At 42.9% G+C, this 19,776-nt stretch overlaps 2 protein-coding genes across 2 annotated transcripts in view; both read right to left on the minus strand.

The window, feature by feature from the left end:
* Positions 1–902, minus strand: part of TTC17 (tetratricopeptide repeat domain 17) — a 56,565-nt gene extending 55,663 nt beyond the window's left edge. Inside the window, exon 1 of the mRNA XM_032111729.1 lies at positions 672–902. Within this exon, the coding sequence (XP_031967620.1) occupies positions 672–887 (216 nt within the window). The 5' untranslated portion in view covers positions 888–902. The remainder of the gene's footprint in view (positions 1–671) is intronic.
* Positions 903–2,531: 1,629 nt separating this feature from the next.
* Positions 2,532–19,669, minus strand: API5 (apoptosis inhibitor 5). Its single transcript, XM_032112170.1, has 14 exons — positions 19,474–19,669; positions 15,834–15,995; positions 14,956–15,049; positions 13,921–13,986; positions 13,406–13,557; positions 11,872–12,078; positions 11,230–11,334; positions 10,455–10,544; positions 9,689–9,870; positions 8,424–8,517; positions 7,860–7,916; positions 6,736–6,812; positions 6,254–6,390; positions 2,532–4,676 (listed from the first exon to the last, which is right to left on the minus strand). Exons 1-14 carry the CDS (start codon positions 19,540–19,542, stop codon positions 4,597–4,599), a joined length of 1,572 nt encoding a protein of 523 aa, XP_031968061.1. The 5' UTR covers positions 19,543–19,669; the 3' UTR covers positions 2,532–4,596.
* Between the last annotated feature and the right edge of the window lie 107 nt (positions 19,670–19,776).

A 19,776-nucleotide genomic window follows, 5' to 3' on the forward strand; every position in this document is an offset into this window, starting at 1 on the left:
CAAAGTAAGACATTTTGACTAAACCCACGAGATTACTGCCGCACAGGGCGTGCGTGTGATCCTGCACCGAGCACACACGCCACCGTTTCTCTTTCCTACTTCCAGCAGGAAGGAAAAGCGGCCGGGTCGGGTGCGGCTGGATGTGAAAAATCGCAAACTCACTGACAACTCGTCCCCCCGGCGAGGAGCCCGGGGGTGCCCGGGGCCGGCGGCGCGGGAGGTCACGGCAGCGGCCCGGGGTCGCGGTGCCGCTGCTTTCGCCACCAAAACGGGATCCGGCCTCGTGCCGGAGGCTCCCCGGGGGCGGCCCCTAGGCAGGGAACCGCCGCTGCTCCGAAAACGGTTCCAGCCGAAATCCATCCTCAGATTACCCCGGCCCACCGACCGCCCCTCCCCGTTGCCTCGCCCCGGGGCTCCGGCGGATTCAAGCCACGTCTCACGAGCGACGCCAGCTCGCGGCGGGAGACCCCCGTGCCGGGGCCGCGGGAGCAACCGGCACCGCCGCCCGGCTGCGGGAATGGGCAGGGCTTCGCACCGGGCCGAGGAGCCCCGTGCCCCGCGCCGCACAGCTCGGGGCACACCGGGGCTACGGGTGAGCGGCGGCGCGGACAGGGGCTCTCCGTGCCCCCGCAGCCGGGTGGGCAGCGCCCCAAGTCCCCCGGGCCGCTCACCTGCTGCTGGATCTTCCCGTCCTCGGTGACCACCCAGTGGGTGGTAGCAGCGGCGGGCCGCGTCCCCGAGGCCAGCAGCGAGCACAGGCCCAGAGCCCAGCCGGACAAGACCCATGCCCGCCCCAGTCCGGCCCGCCCGGACGCTCCAGCCGCCGCCATCTTCCCCAATCCCGGCCTGCTCGCACCCCCCGGAAGCGGAACGGCCGCCACCGCCATTTTGGGAGCGGGCGGCGCCGCGCGCTCGGGCCGGTACGGCCGCTCCGGGCGGCGGGGCGGGGCGGGGGCGGGCCTGGGTCGGTGCCTGAGGCGGTGCCGGGAGCCCCGGCTGGAGCGCTCTCAGTCCCGTAGCAGCCCCGGGCCGAGGGGCAGCACAGCAGCAAGGGTGCGGGCCTGGAGCACCGTTACAGCACCGGCACAGACTGCCCCGCGCGGGGAGCCGGATCCGGCCATCGGCGCCTTCCCGCACCTGTGGCGGTCGCCGGTAACGGCGGAGCCGCCGCCCCGAGCACAAAACCGGCGTTAAATGCCACCAAGCGCCGTGTGGCGACACGCTGAACGCTTCGATATAAGAGGTAATTTTTGTCTAGGGCATACTAGAGCATTTGCCATGACAGCTCGAGAGAATGACTTTGCACCCGGCGCAAACCAAGCCGTACCTGCAGCCATGCATACAGTTAATGCCAGCCCTCCCAGGAGCTGGGCGAAGAGGGCTCCGAAGGACACATCGCGCCTTTTGCCTTCTAATGCTCTTCAGTTACACAGCAAAACCTGAACTTTCTCTTTCCTGTTCTAGTTAACAGTAAATACCAACCCAGCAGCGAGAGCCTGTTTCCCCAGTCCCGAGAGAAATCTAAAAACTGCCACGTTTAAATTTTGTTCTGTTCGCTCTTTCTGCAGTCCTGCTTCTTCGGAACACCAGACTTCCCAGAGCCTATTTAACAGCAACATTCGCCCGCAACTCAAACTCATTAAGTAGAAACAAGTGTACAAATGATGTGTCAGTGGTTCAAGGGATTTGGTTTCTATCAGCCTAGAGAAAATACCCGCACAAGTATGATAGTGCCTTACTACTGCCAGAGTTTTCAAATCAGGCATATTACAGATTCCACAAACCCAGGCTGCCCTTCCAAGTAGCTCTTGCTCTACCGTGTCAGGAAAACCCACAAACGCCAGAGGTTTATGTTCGAGACAGAGGAGTCCTGCAGCTTTATTCGAACAAAGGGAGAGTCCACCCGCGGGCTTTTCTCTTTGGAGGTTTGGGAGGGCGCAGCCTCCTTTTATCCCAAACTCCCGGCCGCATGTTGCCCTCTTCCTTTCCCCACTGGCTGAGGCACTAGGAAGGTACAGCCTTCCCGAACCGCCTACCCCATATTCCCCCCCTTGAATCTACTATTTTACCCCAAAGCTCAGAAGTTCAGGCTTGGGCCGACCCGTCTGTTTCAGGAGCCAAGCTGTCTGGGCTCTGCAACAAACCAGCTACCCATCAAATTGTTTGTCAACACACGAGCTTTCCTCTCATAAGGTACTAACAAGCTGTATCACACTGTCAACATCGAGGAGGTTGAGTAAGACAATGACTGACTCCTTTTCACTGAAGTCCCAAGTAAGATGTGAAACATGCAGCTTTTGCTGAATATTTAAATTCCCCCTCAAAATTCTGCATTTTAAATGACTGCACTTGAATTACTTAAACTTGAAATAATAAGACTGCATTAACTATGATCCATTACTTAGTGGCAAACAGCTTTCTGTATCTACAGCAATTTAAAGAGTAAGTCAACTACAACAAAAAGGTACCACAGAACCTCTTTTACTAAGGTGACACAATGCTGCAGAGAAACTGTGAAACAATGAGCCAAACAAAATTACAAAATGAATTTATTCCAAAGCTGTAAGGGAACATTTACAATTCAACAAGATGGTAAACAGGTGTTTCCACAAGAACTCACTGTGTTAAAATTAGGAAACTGGGGGAAAATAATCTAACTACTTCTGAGGCCACAAGAACTTTGCACATCACCTCTGAAATACAGGAGTCACACAAAGAAAACTCACTCAAAATTCAGTGAGAAAATAAGCTGCTAGTACCTAGCTCCTAGTCTAAATACAAGCTATGTTTAGGCTTTGGGATTACATTATTAAATCCCCTCAAAATACCAATTATAGCTGCAAGTGCAAAATGTCTCTTCTTTTTCCTTTCTTTTTCCTCCCAATAGAAGCTTACTACATATCTAGTGCCTATTTTGACCTCACAAATTTCTCCTTCAAAGCTTTTAGCCAAGTTCAATGGTTTTAACGCCAAATCAGAGTATAGCAGCTGGCATGTAGTGAGAAATACAAGGTCAGCTCACATGTCCTGGAATGTCCAAAGTTTCCTACCTACTGTTCCAGAGTTAAGCAAAACCAGACTTTGAATTTAGCATCATCAACAATGTTTCTAACGTTGACATAATTTTGGTATTCTGGCCTTCTGATTGTAGTGATAAATATCAAAGAGTGTTAATGAAAACACCTGAGTCAGATTCACAAGCAAATACAAATGGAACTAGGATGGGGAGACATCACCTTCTGTGGATATTGCTGGACAAAAAAAAAGGAGGAAAAAAAGTATCATTCACTCTTCTAAAGCCTAAGGTATTTTACATCAACATGCTCTGGAACACTTAATTAAAATTCTTTTCCTGTCTTGACTTCTTTTTATTATATGCTAATTCCTTTACAATGTTGAATGACCTGAGAAGTTAAAATTTTGAGTGATGAGAATAAAAAAAAGCATTGTGCTCTTACATTGCATTTTCTGGGTGCACACCAGTAAATAAAAATTTCAAGCTGCTATGGAAAAAAATAGCATGGAATTGTTGACTTTTCCACCTGAATCGAACTACATAGCTGGAATTTTTCAATGTTACCCAAAATACAATTTTATTTATATACTTCTAAATGCAATTATTGGTTAAAAAAAGAACCAAAACACACACACAAAAAAAATCACAAAACAAGGAAAACCAACCAACCAACCCGCCCTCAAGTGCCAACTAATCCAGAAATCTGCAAAAAACAGAAAAGAGCCAGAAACTCCTAGGGTTGAGCTCCAGCTTATGAAGCTAAATCACTGCATCAGTCTTTACCCATTCCTGAAATAATTAATCATTTATTGTTTTGGTTTTTTATGCTATTCATTTACTGAGATTTCACGGCATAACTATATGCACATATTAATACTAAACATTAAAAATTAATTTTCAAAACATCACTTTTGTATTACAATGCACAGAGAAGAGTAAGATGTGCAAACCAAAAAACGCCACGTTCTCCACATCTCTAAGTAAGAAGATTGCTTCATGCTACAAGCAAAACAGATTTCCAGCCATGTTGCAAACTTTAAAAAAACCAGCATGTATTTCATTCAATTCAATTAAAGAAAGTAAATCAAAGCAAATTTAACAATGGTACTCTTCTCCACATATTGCAAAATATGGTTACAGATGAGGAAAGGATTACTTCAGCTGCTAAGCTTATCTAACACATATCTCTGTTGTCATGCCTTTCCTGTCCATTACTTAATACATAAACTCAATTATATAGTTTCAGTTATGCAGTAGCTGACTTTTAGGTTAATATACAAACTGTCAAGATGCAGCTTTTGATGAAACATCTATGCTCTTTTCCAATTTTGAATCCTGAAGACACTTCATAAGTAAGAACCCAAAACTGCTGACTGTAAGCATCCAAAAATACAGTTGTAGTTTCACTATGGACAAGTTGTAGTCCGTTAGAAAAGTAGATCATACATACAAAGGTATAAAGAACATTTAAGTCAGTCTCAGTGGAAGGCAGTCCTTGAAGAAAACAATGCTCCAAGCAAACTTGCTGAGTAGCACTTTCACTTTAGCCCTTCACGGGCATGGAAGATTTAGCAGTCTTCTCAGTAGATTCTTCCTCGGCTACGATTGCCACGTCCTCCCCAGCCTCTTCCTCGTCCACCCCGGAAACCGCCTCTTTGCTCTGAAAAAGGAGTTGCAACTTTTCAGGCAGGTTTTATGCTGTATACAGATCCAAACTGAATAGCAGGATCTGAAAGTATTGCAGGGTGACTTCAGTCTCTGAGGCTATGCCTGCTTATGGACCATGAGATTGCTGAGTTATGTTTTGATGGAAAATGGACCCCACTAATTGTAAAAGGAGGTCAGGAGAATGAGCCTGTCTAAATTAAGTGCAGTCTTTCTGCATACTAATACTGTGATACATAACTGTACCTGTAATTCAGGACTATATTTGGGCCAATCCATCACCACAGAATTGAAAACTGGCTGCCTTCCTCTTCCTTCTGTTCAATAACACTATTAATCTTGAGGTGTCAGTCTGACTTGCTACTAGTGATTTTATAAACTGATGGAAAATCACAACTTTGCCATTCTATTTGTCCTTTTCTATCCTTAACCTTAAGTTATCACCAGCATATTACTCTTTTTTCTGGGGCTGATACCTTCACTCCATTCAATTACAAATCTTAGCTACCACACAAACTATTTGTATACTGTAGAAAGTTTTTCCTTTCTCTTTGTTAAGAACAAATCTGGTCACACCAAACAAATCCCCAACAACACAAATCCTGATAGTTTATATACTTTCCTTGGATTGTTTGAAAACGTACCAAACCCTCATTCTCCTTTCATGATTTCTCTTCATGTACAGTCTTAAAATACATGTTATACTAATCTACAGAGAGAACTGCATGCTTGTTTTAAAGGCTGCAGAAATCAGAAGTTGACTGACAAGGCTGAAGCATCTCACTAACAAGAAACAGTAGCAAGCAATAAAACATATCTGGTTGAAAGCTTCCCAATCTTTAGACCTGCAGGATTACAAGCTTATCTTAAACGACACAGGTACATCACCCGAAGTCTAGAATAAGAAATTTGCAGGTGATGTTTTCTCTTTGCTTTATATATCTGCCAATGCTTTCTATTAGTTTTTCAACCCGTGGGTGTGGGTGACAATTTGTCATAGCAGACTCTACTTGCCAGAGGTAGGACCAATGGGCCTACAGGGAAGACAGGAATGGGCTGCTGCCATTGCTACTCATCCAGTCTGCAACTGCTCTTGTGCTTCACCCAAAAATATGACGCAGAAAAGCAGATTCAGTGTGACTGGGAGCACGAGGACATGCACAGTGAACCTGGCCAATTCCCAGAACTTCTGGATCAGGTCTGCAACATCAGCAGTGGCTGTAATAGGAATGCAGCATAGGTCCAGTCGTATGACAGGAGGTGACCCAGCTCTGCCACTTGCTGCAACTGGCCTGTCCAATGGGAAATTGGTGCAGTGTGTCATAACAGAGAACACAATAGTTCAATTACTCACTCTAGGTATTAAAACACTACTAAAACTAACTTGCAAATGACATTAAGTCATAGTCTGGTAACACTCAAACACTGCAATAGATTAACAGCTAGGAAGAGACCATCACAAGAAAAAATTCATGACAGTACAATTTGATCTTCCAAGAACACGGTATTTATTTGCCCCACCCCAAGACACAACTGTCACTAGACAAAGTTTTTCCAAGCTGCCTAACTTACCGTAAGAAAAACTACCCAGGTTACTGCTGTATTTTCCACTGGGAGGATTATATATTTGCCTGGCATCCCTTTTTGGTCCTGCTGAAGCTTTCTTTGGGGGTGAACTTGAGGTTGTATCTTCACTTGCTCTTTTTTGACTGACAGAAGAAAACAAAAACATACCATTACACCCCTGTGGTGACAAGTACAGTAATAATAGTTCAGCCACAAAGATTAACCACTGGAAGCCAGCAGCAGCCAGTGATGATGCCCTGAATAATAATACCTCAAAAGAGAAGTAAGCGAGTCTCCAGTTGATTCAGTCTTTAATATCCCTAAAGCAAGACTAAGATCATCTCTCTACAGCCGCAGGATGGGTGTTATTTTTCATGTGGAACTTTTAGCTCACGTGCTGTCTGTATTGTACAGATACAGCTTGGAAGGCTAGTTTTTACAGTTTACAAAATAAACCCCGCTGTTTTCTTTTCAAGAAGAACTCTTACCTTGCATCTGCCTTCTGTACTGGTTTCCAGGACAGTGTAACTGTACTTTTGTAAGAAGGAGGAATGTGGAAGAGATCCTATGGAGGCAAAATTGGGCAGTTTATTCTACAGTTAAATTCCTGTTGATTTCCTGTTTTAAAATTTTAGCTGCTTATGGAGACTCCAGAATAACCACTGCTTTCCAGTAATTTTAAATCCTTTAGTCCCATGGCAGAGAGAGAAGGCAGTAGCTTACTGCCTTATCCAGCTGCCTTTACTAGGAAATTCAAGTAAAATTTATATTAGCAGAATAGTCTTACACTGACCAAATACAGAATCATAGACTAGTTTGGTTTGGAAGAGATGTTTAAATACCATCTACTTCAATGACCCTGCAATAAGCAGGGACATCTTCCACTAGATCATGTTGCTCAGACTCCCATCCAATCCAGCCTTGAATGTTTCAAGGAATGGGGCATCTACAGAGAAAGGACAGGCTATGTCCTTCCCTGTGCACATCAAGCTTATTACAATGAACTACAGTGGCTCCTGCAGGAAGACATCTGATATCCCTATGATGGTACAAGATAGGCTTCTCAATATGGTGGGCCAAGTTTTTGGTTTATTGTGGTGAGTGAAAGTAAGAGTGAAGAAAGAGAGGAAAAGGGGGCTAGAAGAAATCAGAATGGTTTCATGGGTTCCAGATGAAAGTCTCTTTCTTGCAGCCCATCTCTTCTACACTTTTTGAAGAAACAGGTTCTGCATAGAAGCTTGCTTTGCCTCCTCCCTCCTTTACATCTCCTTGCACTTCTTTGAACTATTCCTTATTCCTCACTGACACTGCAGGAAAGGGAAATGACAAGGAAATCCAGAGACCCCTAAAGAAGCAAGGTGGTCTTTTCCTGGGGGCAACCAGTGCTGCAAGAAAGGGTGTCCACACCCTATCTCAAGAGCAGTAGCAGCAAAAGCTGAGCTGCTTGCAGGATCAGCAAGGTCCACCTTTCTTCAGGAACAGTAAAGCAGCACCAACTCTTGGGCTGGCTGCCACCAACTAACACAATACAACCTGGTTCAAATCTATTCCTTTCTTTGGCAGAGGTTAACTCTGCTGTGGGAATTTACTCCTTCATAATGTGCGGACTTACCTTGATTAAAACATTAATGTTATTGGTAATTTTCAAGGCAACCACTTTAATCTTGTTCTGTAAAAAACAATACACACTGCTGAGCATCTAGTAGCTTTATGCTAACCTCATTTCATGAAGTCATAACATTAAACTGACTGCTCTTCCTAGTGAATTGCTACAGTAACAGTGATAGTGAAAGGAGTGTACAGTTCTGAGTTTTCATCACAGCTGCTTTTAAGGTTCTTGCAGTTTTACACTAACTAGTTGCTTTTAATATTCCAGTGTAGCTCCCACTGGGTTTTTTCTTTTTTGCTCAACACATGACAATTTCCCCTTCAAAACAAAGCACAGAGCACAATTAAACCAAATACGTGTGGCTGCAGAGAGCAGCTAACAGTCGAAACTAGAAGCTCATCTTCACTTGCAAAATGTAGCATAAGGTAATGTGCCCTTGCAATAATGTTAGTAGTATTATTCCCTTAATCTATTTGCATGCTTAAAACTGACTGCAGCCTATTAATGTGTCAATGGTTCTTTCAGTAAGCTCAATTAGAAAAATCAGGATTCCCAAACAATTCTTACCTCCTCTGTTTTCAAAGCTTCTCCTGTTTTCCCTTGAAGTGCCAGACGAAGCTGTCGAATATACACCTGCAACCCTCGAGCAAAATACTGTAGCCTAAAACATTTAAAAGCAATCTCTTAGTAACATTTACATAGTCCTGTAGAAATAAAAGCATAAGCAAAGGAAAGGTGTAATCCTGTTTCTTCCCCTTTAGGAAAAATGCTCAAAATAAGCCTTCCATCAATCTGATTTGTACTTCTTTAGCATCCAGACAATAATTCACACTTTCATAGAGTCAGAGAATCATAAAGGTTAGAAGACACTTTCAGGATCATCTAGTCCAACTGTCACACCTAAACCACACCCCCAAGTGCCACACCAGACGCCTGTTGAATACTTCCTGAGACAGTGATTCCACTACCTCCCTGGGGCAACTTAATTCCAGTGCCCAACCACTCTTTCAGTAAATTGTTTTTTTTCTACTATCTAATGTGACCCTTTCCTGGTGCAACTTAAGGTCATTTCCTCGTCCTTTCACTTGAGACATGGCAGAAGAGACTGATCCCCACCTCACTACAATCTTCAGTCAGGCAGTTGTAGAGGGCAATGAGGTCCCCCCTCAGCCTCCTTTTCACCAGACTAAATGCCCCCTACTCCCTCAGCCACTCCTCATCAGACTTGGGCTACAGACTCCTTCCCCAGCTCCACTGCCCTTCTCTGGACACACTCCAGCACCTCAGTGTCCCCTCTGAAGTGAAGGTCCCAAAACTGGATACAGCACTCGATGTGAGGCCTCACCAGTGCTGAGTACAGGAGGACAATCACTGTCCTGGTCCTGCTGGCCACATTATTCTTGATACAGGCCTGGATGCCATTGGCCTTCTTGGCCACCTGGGCACACTGCTGGTTCATACCCAGCTGGCAGTCAACCAGCACCCCCAAGCCCCTTTCTGCTGATATGCTCTCAAGCCACTCCGCTCCAAGGCTGCGGGTTGCTGTGACCCAGCTGCAGGACCCAGCACTCCACCTTATTAAATTTCATGCAGTTGAGCTCAGCCCATGGATTCAGCCTGTCCAAACCCCTCTGCAGAGCCTTCATACCCTTCAGCTGATCAACACTCCCACATAACTTGGCGTTGCCCACAAACTTACTGGGGATGCAGCCGAATCTCCTCATTCAAACCATTGATAAAGATGCTAAACAGGACAGGCCCCAGTACTGAGCCCTGGGCAACTCCACTAACACTTTGTAACAGAACATTAACACTTGCCTCTAAATCATTACCTGATTTTAAAGTCTTTCAATTTCTCTGCATTCAGCTTGGCTGTGAGGAAGTCTGGAAGTTTGCGACCCAGCTGATGGAAGCTATACAGTAAACACTCCACATAACTGAATTGCAACTTGGGCTCTTCATTGCCAGCATTTTCCCCATTTTCTGCTTCCTCTGGAGGAAGGGGCATATACTCCTGAAGAACAGAAAGGAAAACAAATGCATGAGACACATTTATGTTGATTGACTGCTCATTTGCAGTGTTTGAACTGGACGGTTTATCTGTGCTGACAGTTTGAAAAGTATCCCCCATCTCTGTATGAATGTGATGAACTACTGAATAATGTCCTGGTGCAGGTGGTTTGCCTATCCTTCTGTGACTTGAGGCCTCTGACTCAGAGGAAATCCTATGGTGGCAGTACTACCACAGGAAGCAACAGTGTACTGCACCAATGCTTCTGAAATAGTGCTGAATTTGCTTAGAACTGTCAGTGCAGGTACAGCGTTTAATGAGATCAACATGAGTCTCTCATGATTATGAAATTTAAAAAGAAGAAACACACACGAGTTTACTGGATTAAAAACATTCAGGTAACAGCTCTCTATCTACAAAGGCTTTAAATTGCAAAATTATGTTCAAACTTCTATCAGTGGATAGGACTATCTCTGAAACAGCCATTTTAGAAAAAGGATAAAGAGATGAATATATAAAAATAACTAGTTTTGATGAAAACTTAATTTCTCAGTGTTTTACATGAATAAAAATTGAATTAGTCTTACCAGTAATTTATCAAATAGCTTCTTCAAATTTGATTCAAGCTTTTCCATATCACCACAAAATGAACTCATTTCAGCAAGAAGCTTCAAAACCTACACATAAGGACAGCCAGGTTTTTGTGTGTTAACTGGAAGTACACAAACTTAACATTCAACCTAAAATCCATTATCACATCACTATGGCTGGCACAGTAGAGGACAGCTATTACAACTAAACACCTCCCAAACATCAGGAAGGAATACAAGGAAGAACATGCCTAATTTGTTTTTCCTGTCTGTAAAGAGAAACACAGGTTTGTGTGTCTAATCCCAACAAGCATTAGTCAACAAGTAAACAAAACTTCATCTCCCACATCTGCTGCACTGCTCACCTTCAAGTGAGAGCCACAGATATCTAACTGAAACTGCAGCACTGATTAATGTAAACAAAATTACAGCCATTAAGCCACTCCCTTAGGAGGCTAAACTAGCAAAAACTATGCAACCATCATTTCAGTAAATGCTATGTGCTTAAAAAAATTGAGAGTAATATAAAAAGGATTACACTGATCTACTTATTCTACCTTACTTCAAAAGCTTGGGACAGACAACACATGCTTTAAAAGGCAATGCTCAGTCATGCCTCAACAGATGAAACACTTCTTTTAGGGCAGCTACTTTTCCTACAAGCCAAGAAATGAAAACTACTTAAGGAAAGAGCTTGCAATTTTAAAAATAGCTGGGTTTATCTAGGATAGTTATTTTTCACTATCTGAAAGATACTTTAGCTTTGGCTTACCTCTAACTGGATATCAAGACCCTCCACTAGAGTAGTCAAAGAGCTGAGGTTTGGCAGAACATGCTCACAGAAGTAAGTAACAAATTTTGTGGAATGAACATTTTTCTGAAAAAAAACCACAAACAAACCGTCACACATTATTCATGTTACTCTTGAGTCTGAAAGAGCTAAATGTCCTTCTCCCATCACCCTGCCACCCTTATAAATGCCTGCCTCACAGCTGTACCTTAGAGCTTTATTAAACTTCCCTCTTTCTCCTAAGACACAGACTCTCTTGCAAGTAGCCTAAATTCAGAGGCTGTCTGCAACAGCAGCTGAAAGATTGCTTGCAACCCAAGAATAGGCCTTTTAAATGCTGCAATTGCCTGGCACTAGACTTGAAATAATCAAATTCATACAAGATAATGTGAGAATCTTGTCATAATTCACTGTAACATCTTCAGTTTGAAAAGAGAAAACCACAAGCTATCTTTACATTTGGAGGCTTTAAGAATGTTTTTCTAACGTTTGGATACATTAGAGATTAAAGGTGGAGAAGTACTGATTTGAGGTGGTACAAACATAATCACTGGGAACACCAAAGCCAAGCTCCAGCCATTAACTTTCCTGAATACTCCTCAAGCAAAGCAAATAAATACGTACTGAGAACAATGGCACTGCCTGCCGAGTGCACTGCAGAAGTCTGTCCACACAGTCCGTATCTGATGGGTTGAATGTTTGTTCCAGGTCAGCCTGTTCGGCTACCAGCTCCACCAGTTGCTGCCTCCCACTGACTGTCTGTAAGCTTTTTAATCCAGACAATATTTTCATGAACAGAACAAATTCCTCGCCTGTCACATCTTCCAGAACCTTAAGAGAAAAACAGAAAACATATTTCTGTGGTGCTGGTTTGAAAACTTCCAAGTCAAACCTACTGGATTTGAAAAGGTAAAGTATGCAAATATTTAGCACTTAAATTTAGAATTTAGTTATTTAAAAACACAAGTTTGAAGGAACACATGAAAACATTCAGTATAATTGAATGTACCTACAAATTAAAGCAAGTGTCGTCAAGTTGTACAAGGGAAACAGTTTTTTGTAACTCTAAATTTAAGAACAAACTTCTATCTAACAAAAATCAGATGCTTCAGTCAAAATAAATGTTAAACAAATATCTACTCCTTATTGTTTTTTTAAAAACTTTTTGCATCTTTCCCAGTTTAGGGAATGCATGGAAATCTCATGAAATTCCACAAAGACAAATGCAAAGTTCTGCACCTGGGATGAACTAATTTCCCTGCATCAGCACATGTAGGGGACTGACTGGCTGGGGAACTGCTCTGCTGAGAAGACTGAGGGTTCTGGGGACAGCAGGCTAAATACAAGTGACAGCAGCATTCCTTGGGTGATGAGCAGTGTTCCGGGCTGTGACAAGAGCAGAGACTATGGGAAACAAAGGGACAGATGACTGTCCTTGGCTGTACCCTCATCTGACCAAATCTGGAATACTGCACGAGTGTTGGGCTCTCCTGTATGAAGAAGTTGTTGATAAGCTTTAGGAAGCCGAATCAACAAGCTGATCTGTGTCTACAGCACACCACCTGTGAGGAGAACCTGAAGCAATCAGGCTTTTCCAGCCTAAGGGAAGAGAGCTGTATGTGGGTGTGGCAAACTAACACTAATCTTCTAACACTTAAGAACAAGTCACCAAGCATAGCAGCCAGGTTCTTTGATGAGGTGGACACGGCCAGAATGAAACAACGACACAAAACTAAAATGGGAGGTTTCAACTGGATAGAGGAAAAACCAATTCTGTTGAGGACAATTAAACATTGAAGCTGGTTGCCCAGAGTATATAGGAACTCTTCTTCCTTAGAGGTTTTCAAAACCCAACTGGAAAAAGCACCAAGAAGTCTGATCAGAATTCAGCTGAGCATGATTCACTGAGTTGATCAATCTCTCAAAGACCCTTCCCAATGTGAATGATTGGGTCCAATTCTAATCAAAGTCATTCTTACAAAATTAGAAGAGCCATGACTTTAACAATACCACAAAACATGCTGCAAACTTTGGAGTGTATCAGAAGAGGTTAGTACAAGATTGCGTTTGTACAATGCTCAAACAGCCCTCCAAAGCAACACCAATGATAAGAGATGGTTTAACAATACTTGAGTTTGAACTGAAATCAGACACTAACCTTCTTTGATTCAGTCAATATGAACTCTTCCACCTCCTTTGTCATCACTTCCTCAGGTAAGGTTTTCAGTTTTGTAGAAAGGAACTTAATGGCTCTCTCTCTCACAATATCCTCTCCCTGAAGAATTTGACTGAATAAACCTCCCAAAGTCCCTGAATGGAGAATAAATTGGGTAACACAAATTATATTCGAAGTTATGACCTGGACCTTTTATGCAGAAGAAAGAAGTTTCCTCTTTTAAGATTCCATGACACATTTTAAAATAACTGCTGTACTAACTTTTAAGAATAAATACAATTTTCATGTATCTTGACATAAAAATCCACACTCTTTTATTAGTCTGTATAATTCAGATCCACAATTACTAAGCTCAGTATTGTTTGCAAAACCAAACAATTAGTGTGGGTCTCACTTTTGCACTGTACTAAGAAGACACAAAATTGGGTCCTTTACTCATCCTACTACAGACTGGGAAGTATTAATGAAAGCCATGTACAGAAAAATGTGTCCTTTACCTTTAGCATCCATCTTAAATATACTGAGCAAGGCATTGTTAACCAAATTGAATTCTGCAGAATCATCTGGAAAGAGAAAAAAAAATTAATATACATACCCTCAAAATGCAAAGGTAAGAGAAGAAAAACAAAGATTGCTAATACTACACAAGAAGTATTCTGTCCTCAGCATTTAGCTAAAAACAACATAACCTGTATTTTAAAAAACTATTAGATTGAGGAAGTTCAAAGCCATGATTATGGAAGCTGGAAGCAAAAAAACCCCAACTATTTGTCACTTTAGTCTCCCTACCAAAACTTAAACCTTAAAACTTGAAGGAAAGTTATTAATCAATATATTAGTTATTTTAATAAACAAGCTGACCTTCACTAAATGAATGTAAAATAGTTATTTATTTTTAAACTCTTAATTAATCTACAGTATTTCTAGGTGGCAGGAACTATTTCCTTCTCAAACTAAATGGAGAAATTCATGCCTCAAAAAACCCAACCCATAACCTATCTTCTGAGAATCCCAGAGACTTAACCATGCAGTTTTAATAGAAGTCTGAACACCTAATATTTAGCACTCTGTAACTTACTGAGATTAAATGTATATTATATTCTGAATTCATGCCCCAAAATATTTATTTTGTACCAAAAATGCACTGTATGGAACAAAACTCCCTCAGGCTTTTTCAGGTTCTGGAACCTGGATCAGAAATTCAGTAACTTTTTCAGAAAGCAATTTTCTGCAGTCCATAACTGGAAGGCTCCCCCCTTGCCTTTTGCTACAGCTGCTTTCAGAGAACTTGAATGAAAAAAACCTGTTTTATTTAAAAGAAAGATTTTCAGTTTATATTAGAATAATTAGTGACCTTTCAGCAGAAGCAGCAGCCTAACTGTACAGCAAACAGAAAGCAGGAGAAAAAGAACAGAAGAAGGACATGAACAGCACTGGGATAAATTATGAATAAATGGAAAACGTTGCACAGAACACAAATTGTATATATATGTAGGTGTGCCATGAGGAGATCAGCCAGGATGTGTCTCTACCTGACTGTAGAAGCTGGGTCAGTATGTCTGCTACCCGAGGAAGGTTATCTCCAGTGGCAAACTGAGGCAACTCCTTGATTGCTTGTCGCCGGATCTGTCAAAATTGTCAATAACGTAGAGATTAAAAAATTTTAAAAATTCCACTAATTACATAACACCCCAAATCCCCCTATTTTGATGTATTTACGAAGAAAATAATATATTTTTCTTAGATCTGGAGAAAAATAAAATTCAAACAGCACCTCTGTTCACAAAATCATTCATATGATCAACAAAATAAAGGCCAGTATGTGTGTTATTAAGGAGTTTTATTTGCTAACAGGAAGGACAGTTCTACAGTTGTGCACATGGCAGGAATAAACTCTAGGGTTTGTTCCCAGCACTGAAAAAAATCCTTGAATGATCTGTCCTAATCCCTTAAGACCTCATAAACTAAGATGCTTCACAGGTACAGCTTCTACCAACAGCACAGAAGCAGCATGAAGCATCTCAAGACTTCTTCAAAACTAAGTCAGAATCATATCCCTGTGGTTCTCAGGTGCAAACAAGATTTTGTCTCCCAGCAGAATTTATCAAAATCAATTACCACAGAGTGGTTTTTGACAGGAAAACATGTAAATGCTATTCAAGAAACTGTAAGTTTTTTCTACAGAGCTATTCCTTTTATCAATGGTGGGAGCAAAAAAAAAGATAAATGAAAACTGATGCGTCTTCCCAAACCATCACACAATGAATTAAATGCAAGAATACAATTATATTTATGTTTTCCAAAGAACAACCCTCCCCTCCCAAAAGACACAGTCCATTAAACAAAAAGAGAAAACAATAACAAAATATAAATTCAAAGTATCAACTTGCTACAAGGTTCTTATTCTTACAGAAACATCTTCATCCTCGCAAAGGTCCAACTGGGCATTGATAGCTGAGTCAGCTAGGTCAGGAAAATGCTTGAAGAATTTAGGAATAAACTGGGCTGCAAGTCTCTTCTCCTTGGCACCTCCTTTCACACCATCCAAGATCACCTGGTAAGCATCCTTATGCTGAAAGAACAATACATAAATGGAAAAATCCTGGGTTATACTCAAGACAAGGAACGACTTTTTTCTCCCGTTCTCTTCAACTATTTAAGTGAACTATATTATACACGCTTCTTAAAAAGGAATACATTTTTCTCTTAGACTGATATAACCATGCCAATTTGGTAATATTTGCCTCTGTTGCCTGGCTTTTACTGTTATTCCGGCTCCTGTCTGTTCAAATGTGCACCACTCCAACTGCTGGCCCTAAGGGCAACAGCTCTTACACACTGGGATCATGTTAGTGCAACAAATTATATGATCATTGTCACTGAACTTGGCCAGCTTTTCAAGGAGTTTCTGCCTTTTGTATGCTCATATATTGTCTTTGAAGTAAAGACCACATTTCCCAGTAACTGTGCCACTGCAGTGGATCACAAATTTTTGTTAACATATATGGTGCTAAAGTATCTCTGGCATCTATTCAGGTAGTTCACTTAATCTGAGATGAAACACAGTGCTCAGAAGAACTGTTAAGGGAAACTAGATTAAAAAAAAATCACAGAAACCTTCAGTTGAAATATAGAAATAAACACTTCAGCAATAGTAAAATATTCTCTAGCTGCTCCAACTAGAATCACACATGTGCTTCTGGTTTTGTGCCTACAGGACTGAAACTTCAGAATAATTGAAGTCTTTGTTGTGTGTTTGTGAAACAGAAGTCACCATTATTAGGATACTAGTGGAAACCAGAATTCTAAGATAATTCTAAGTTTAATTTTCCTATGGTTGTGAAAAAGAATGCTTAAAACAGCTTATCCTACTTTGAACAGCAACAGTGACAGCACAGGACACTTTCTTTGCCTTATTTACATTAAATTTCCCAGAGCCACATATATCATCACAAACTACTCCATATATCATCACCCCTACTCCACATGAAAGTTCTCCCATAGTGAAAATAGATACTAATTTACAAAGCAGTACACTGCATTCATGCCCTCTAATGCAAGCTGCATTTTAAAGTTTAGTGCCAATGCTCCTGAAGCACTCTGTACAACTGTTGATAACTCTGTTGCTGGAATCTGGACTGGAGTGGGATACAGATCTGGATGAAAAATAACCAGGGAAAGAATCAGTTGCCTTTCAGCTGAATCACATCACCACCCAGTTTACTCTGTAGCTGGGCCAATGCAGTGCAGTCAGCAGCAAAGGCAGGAATGAGCCAGCACGAACCAGCAATGAAAACACACATCATTATAGACACAGGTTCTCAGGCTGCACGTTAAGAACAAGTTCTTTTGTAGAACACGTAACATGAAACTTAATACACATGAAAAAGCATTAATGCAGCAACGGAACAGAGTAGTCTGTGCTCTTTGCATTTGTGTTCCTGCATGCTAACTACTCCTACCATGTAGGCAAAATACAATTCAGGCAGGAGTTTGTTTTACTTGTACCTGGCAGCATGAAATGCTCTAAAAAACTACAGGCAACTACAGAAGCAGTGTGATCCTTCTGTTTAGTGCATTTCCTTCCCATCTGTAACAATGGTGTAACATAGTGTCCAGACCTTTGTTTTTAATAACTGTTAATTGACCAATCATCCATTAACTTCTCTAGGTTAGTTCTTGAGTCAATTCATACCCTGTAGTGCCCTGTGACAAGTTTCACAATGCGTTATGAAGAAATGTTTGTATTCCTCTCTACTTCCAGCCTGCTTCCTAACAGTTTTTTCAACCTCTCACCTTCATTCCATTCGTGAATCCCTCACACCTGAGCCCCTTTCTCAACTGAAACACTCTTTTACAAGCTCAATACTTCCAGTCTTTTAAACTACTTCTCTTGATGTCACACTTCTGGTAGTCCCCATGCCCATGTTCAGTGTTTCTTTATTTGAGACAGGGTGACCGTGACTTTTTGCAGTAAGAGATCACATTCATAAAGTTGTTAAAAGATAATAAAGCACTGAGTGGGATAAAACTGATGGAACAAGGAACAATTACTCACAGCTTCTCAGAATCCAAAAACTGGAGATATCAAGCAACATTATGAAATGACAAGAGGTAACTCCTTCACAAACAAAATAATGAAACGTTTTACCACAGAATCTCTGTGGCAGAAGCACATTCACTTAAACAAAGTATCAGAAAAGTTCACTGAAGAGCAACCTTGCAAGCTACACTCATTACAGACATTTCCTCTGGCTCTGGGAACCCAAAAGCTGGAGGGGGCAAAGCTGGGAGAGTGTTTTAGGAATCACCATTCTATACTTACCCTCGGAGGTTCTTACACTTCTACCCTGTCATAGGCTGCATTTCTTAACCATGCTGGAGTTTGCTCCACCTAAGATCCTTTCCTTCCTCACAAAAGCTACTCACAAGAATCAAAGTGAAATCAACCATGCATTTCTAAAGCGGCAAGCTAACAGCATGTTTTACTCTGCACCTCTCCATGTAATTCCTCACATTTTATTTGCACTTTCTTTTTGGTTCTGAGATGACGTTTTTGATGGACTGTCTGCAAGGATGCTTTGTTTCACTAGGGCCAAGTGAATAGACTCGAATTAAAATGAAAAAAACTTCAACACCTTCCTGCTCCCAACCACCACCACATTATTTGTTCTCTTAGTGAACCTTCTAAGTGACCTCGTAGAGCAGCATTCTCGTTTAGTTTAAAATCCATGGTTAGATACAGATACAGCAAAGCTACTTTCCTACTTATTGACATTATGAAAGAAAGAAAAAAAAAGTATCTTCTGCTTTTTCAGGGGGGCTTTTGGGAAAATGAGGGCCTAATGCAATATCAAAACTAGCTGTAACTAACCGTAATATTTTCTATTGGTAATATACGAAGTCATCCTCTTTTCTTGCATAACTCAGTAATGGTATACACAAATGGCAGATCTTGCTAAGATGTTATGGAAAAAATCTTCAGTCGTGAGGGTCGGCCTTACGTTCTTGCCTCAAGGAAGAGAGACCCAAAGGGCTACAGGCAGCTTTCAAACCATAACAGACTTCACCTTCCCTCAGCAAGCCTTTTAGCAAGACAGCCTGCCAGAGGCCCCGGATCTGCAAGTACGCTCGATCAGATCTGGATGGCCACTGGTGTCAAAGACTTCCAGGCCTGAATTCGCCAGGCGAAACTCTCCGCCCCCATTCAAAAAGCAGCCTGATTCTAGCTAAGAACCAGTTAATAACGGCGACGGCACATTTAAAGGAGAGCTGCCGCCAGGACGCGGATGCTGCAATAGCGACGGGAACTGCTGCCGTCCTTGCAGAGCCGCCGACGCGATGTTTATCTCCGCCCGTCCCGCGCCGCCGCAGGCCTGAGGAAACCCACCCCGAGCGCAGCCCCGGGGGCTCGCCGGCTGTGCGGCGAGGCGAGCAGCCCCTCTGACGGCACCCCGCCCCCCCCCCCCGTTTCGGCCCGGAACTCCCCGCGGCGGCGCTACGCAAGCCCGAGGCCTAGCGAGGCCTTGCAGGCCGCAGCCACGCCGCACCTGGCTCGCCGTCTCCGTGGCGTCCGCCAGGATGCCGTAGTTACGGTAGAGCTCCTCCACGGTGGGCATGGCGCGGCGGGGAAGGGGCAGAGCCGCCGAGACACCGAGCCCGCCACTGACGACGCCGCCGCCGCTCCGGCCGCCGCTCCCGCTTGGGCCGCGTCGTCAGCACCAGCGAGGCGCCAGTCCCGGAGCGGCCGCACGCCGCCGCCTGCGCGCCGCCCCCTGGCGGCGGGCGGTGGCACCGCAGGGCCGGGAGCCGCGGGCGCCGCGCCCGGAGCGGAGCGGGAGCGCCCAACGCGC

The sequence above is a fragment of the Corvus moneduloides genome, chromosome 6 (genome assembly GCF_009650955.1).
Source record: "Corvus moneduloides isolate bCorMon1 chromosome 6, bCorMon1.pri, whole genome shotgun sequence".
In the NCBI taxonomy this organism is placed as follows: domain Eukaryota; kingdom Metazoa; phylum Chordata; class Aves; order Passeriformes; family Corvidae; genus Corvus; species Corvus moneduloides.

Bases quoted from the DNA above. Each gene is read 5' to 3' on its own strand.
- API5 (XM_032112170.1), bottom strand. From the start codon at position 19,542: ATGCCCACCGTGGAGGAGCTCTACCGTAACTACGGCATCCTGGCGGAC. The intron at 15,050-15,833 runs GTAAGAATAAGA...CAATTTTGACAG, and splicing joins GCGAGGATGAAGATGTTTCT to ATCCGGCGACAAGCAATCAA. The intron at 7,917-8,423 runs GTAAGAATTGTT...TGTTTTTTACAG, and splicing joins AAGCTTTGAAAACAGAGGAG to AACAAGATTAAAGTGGTTGC.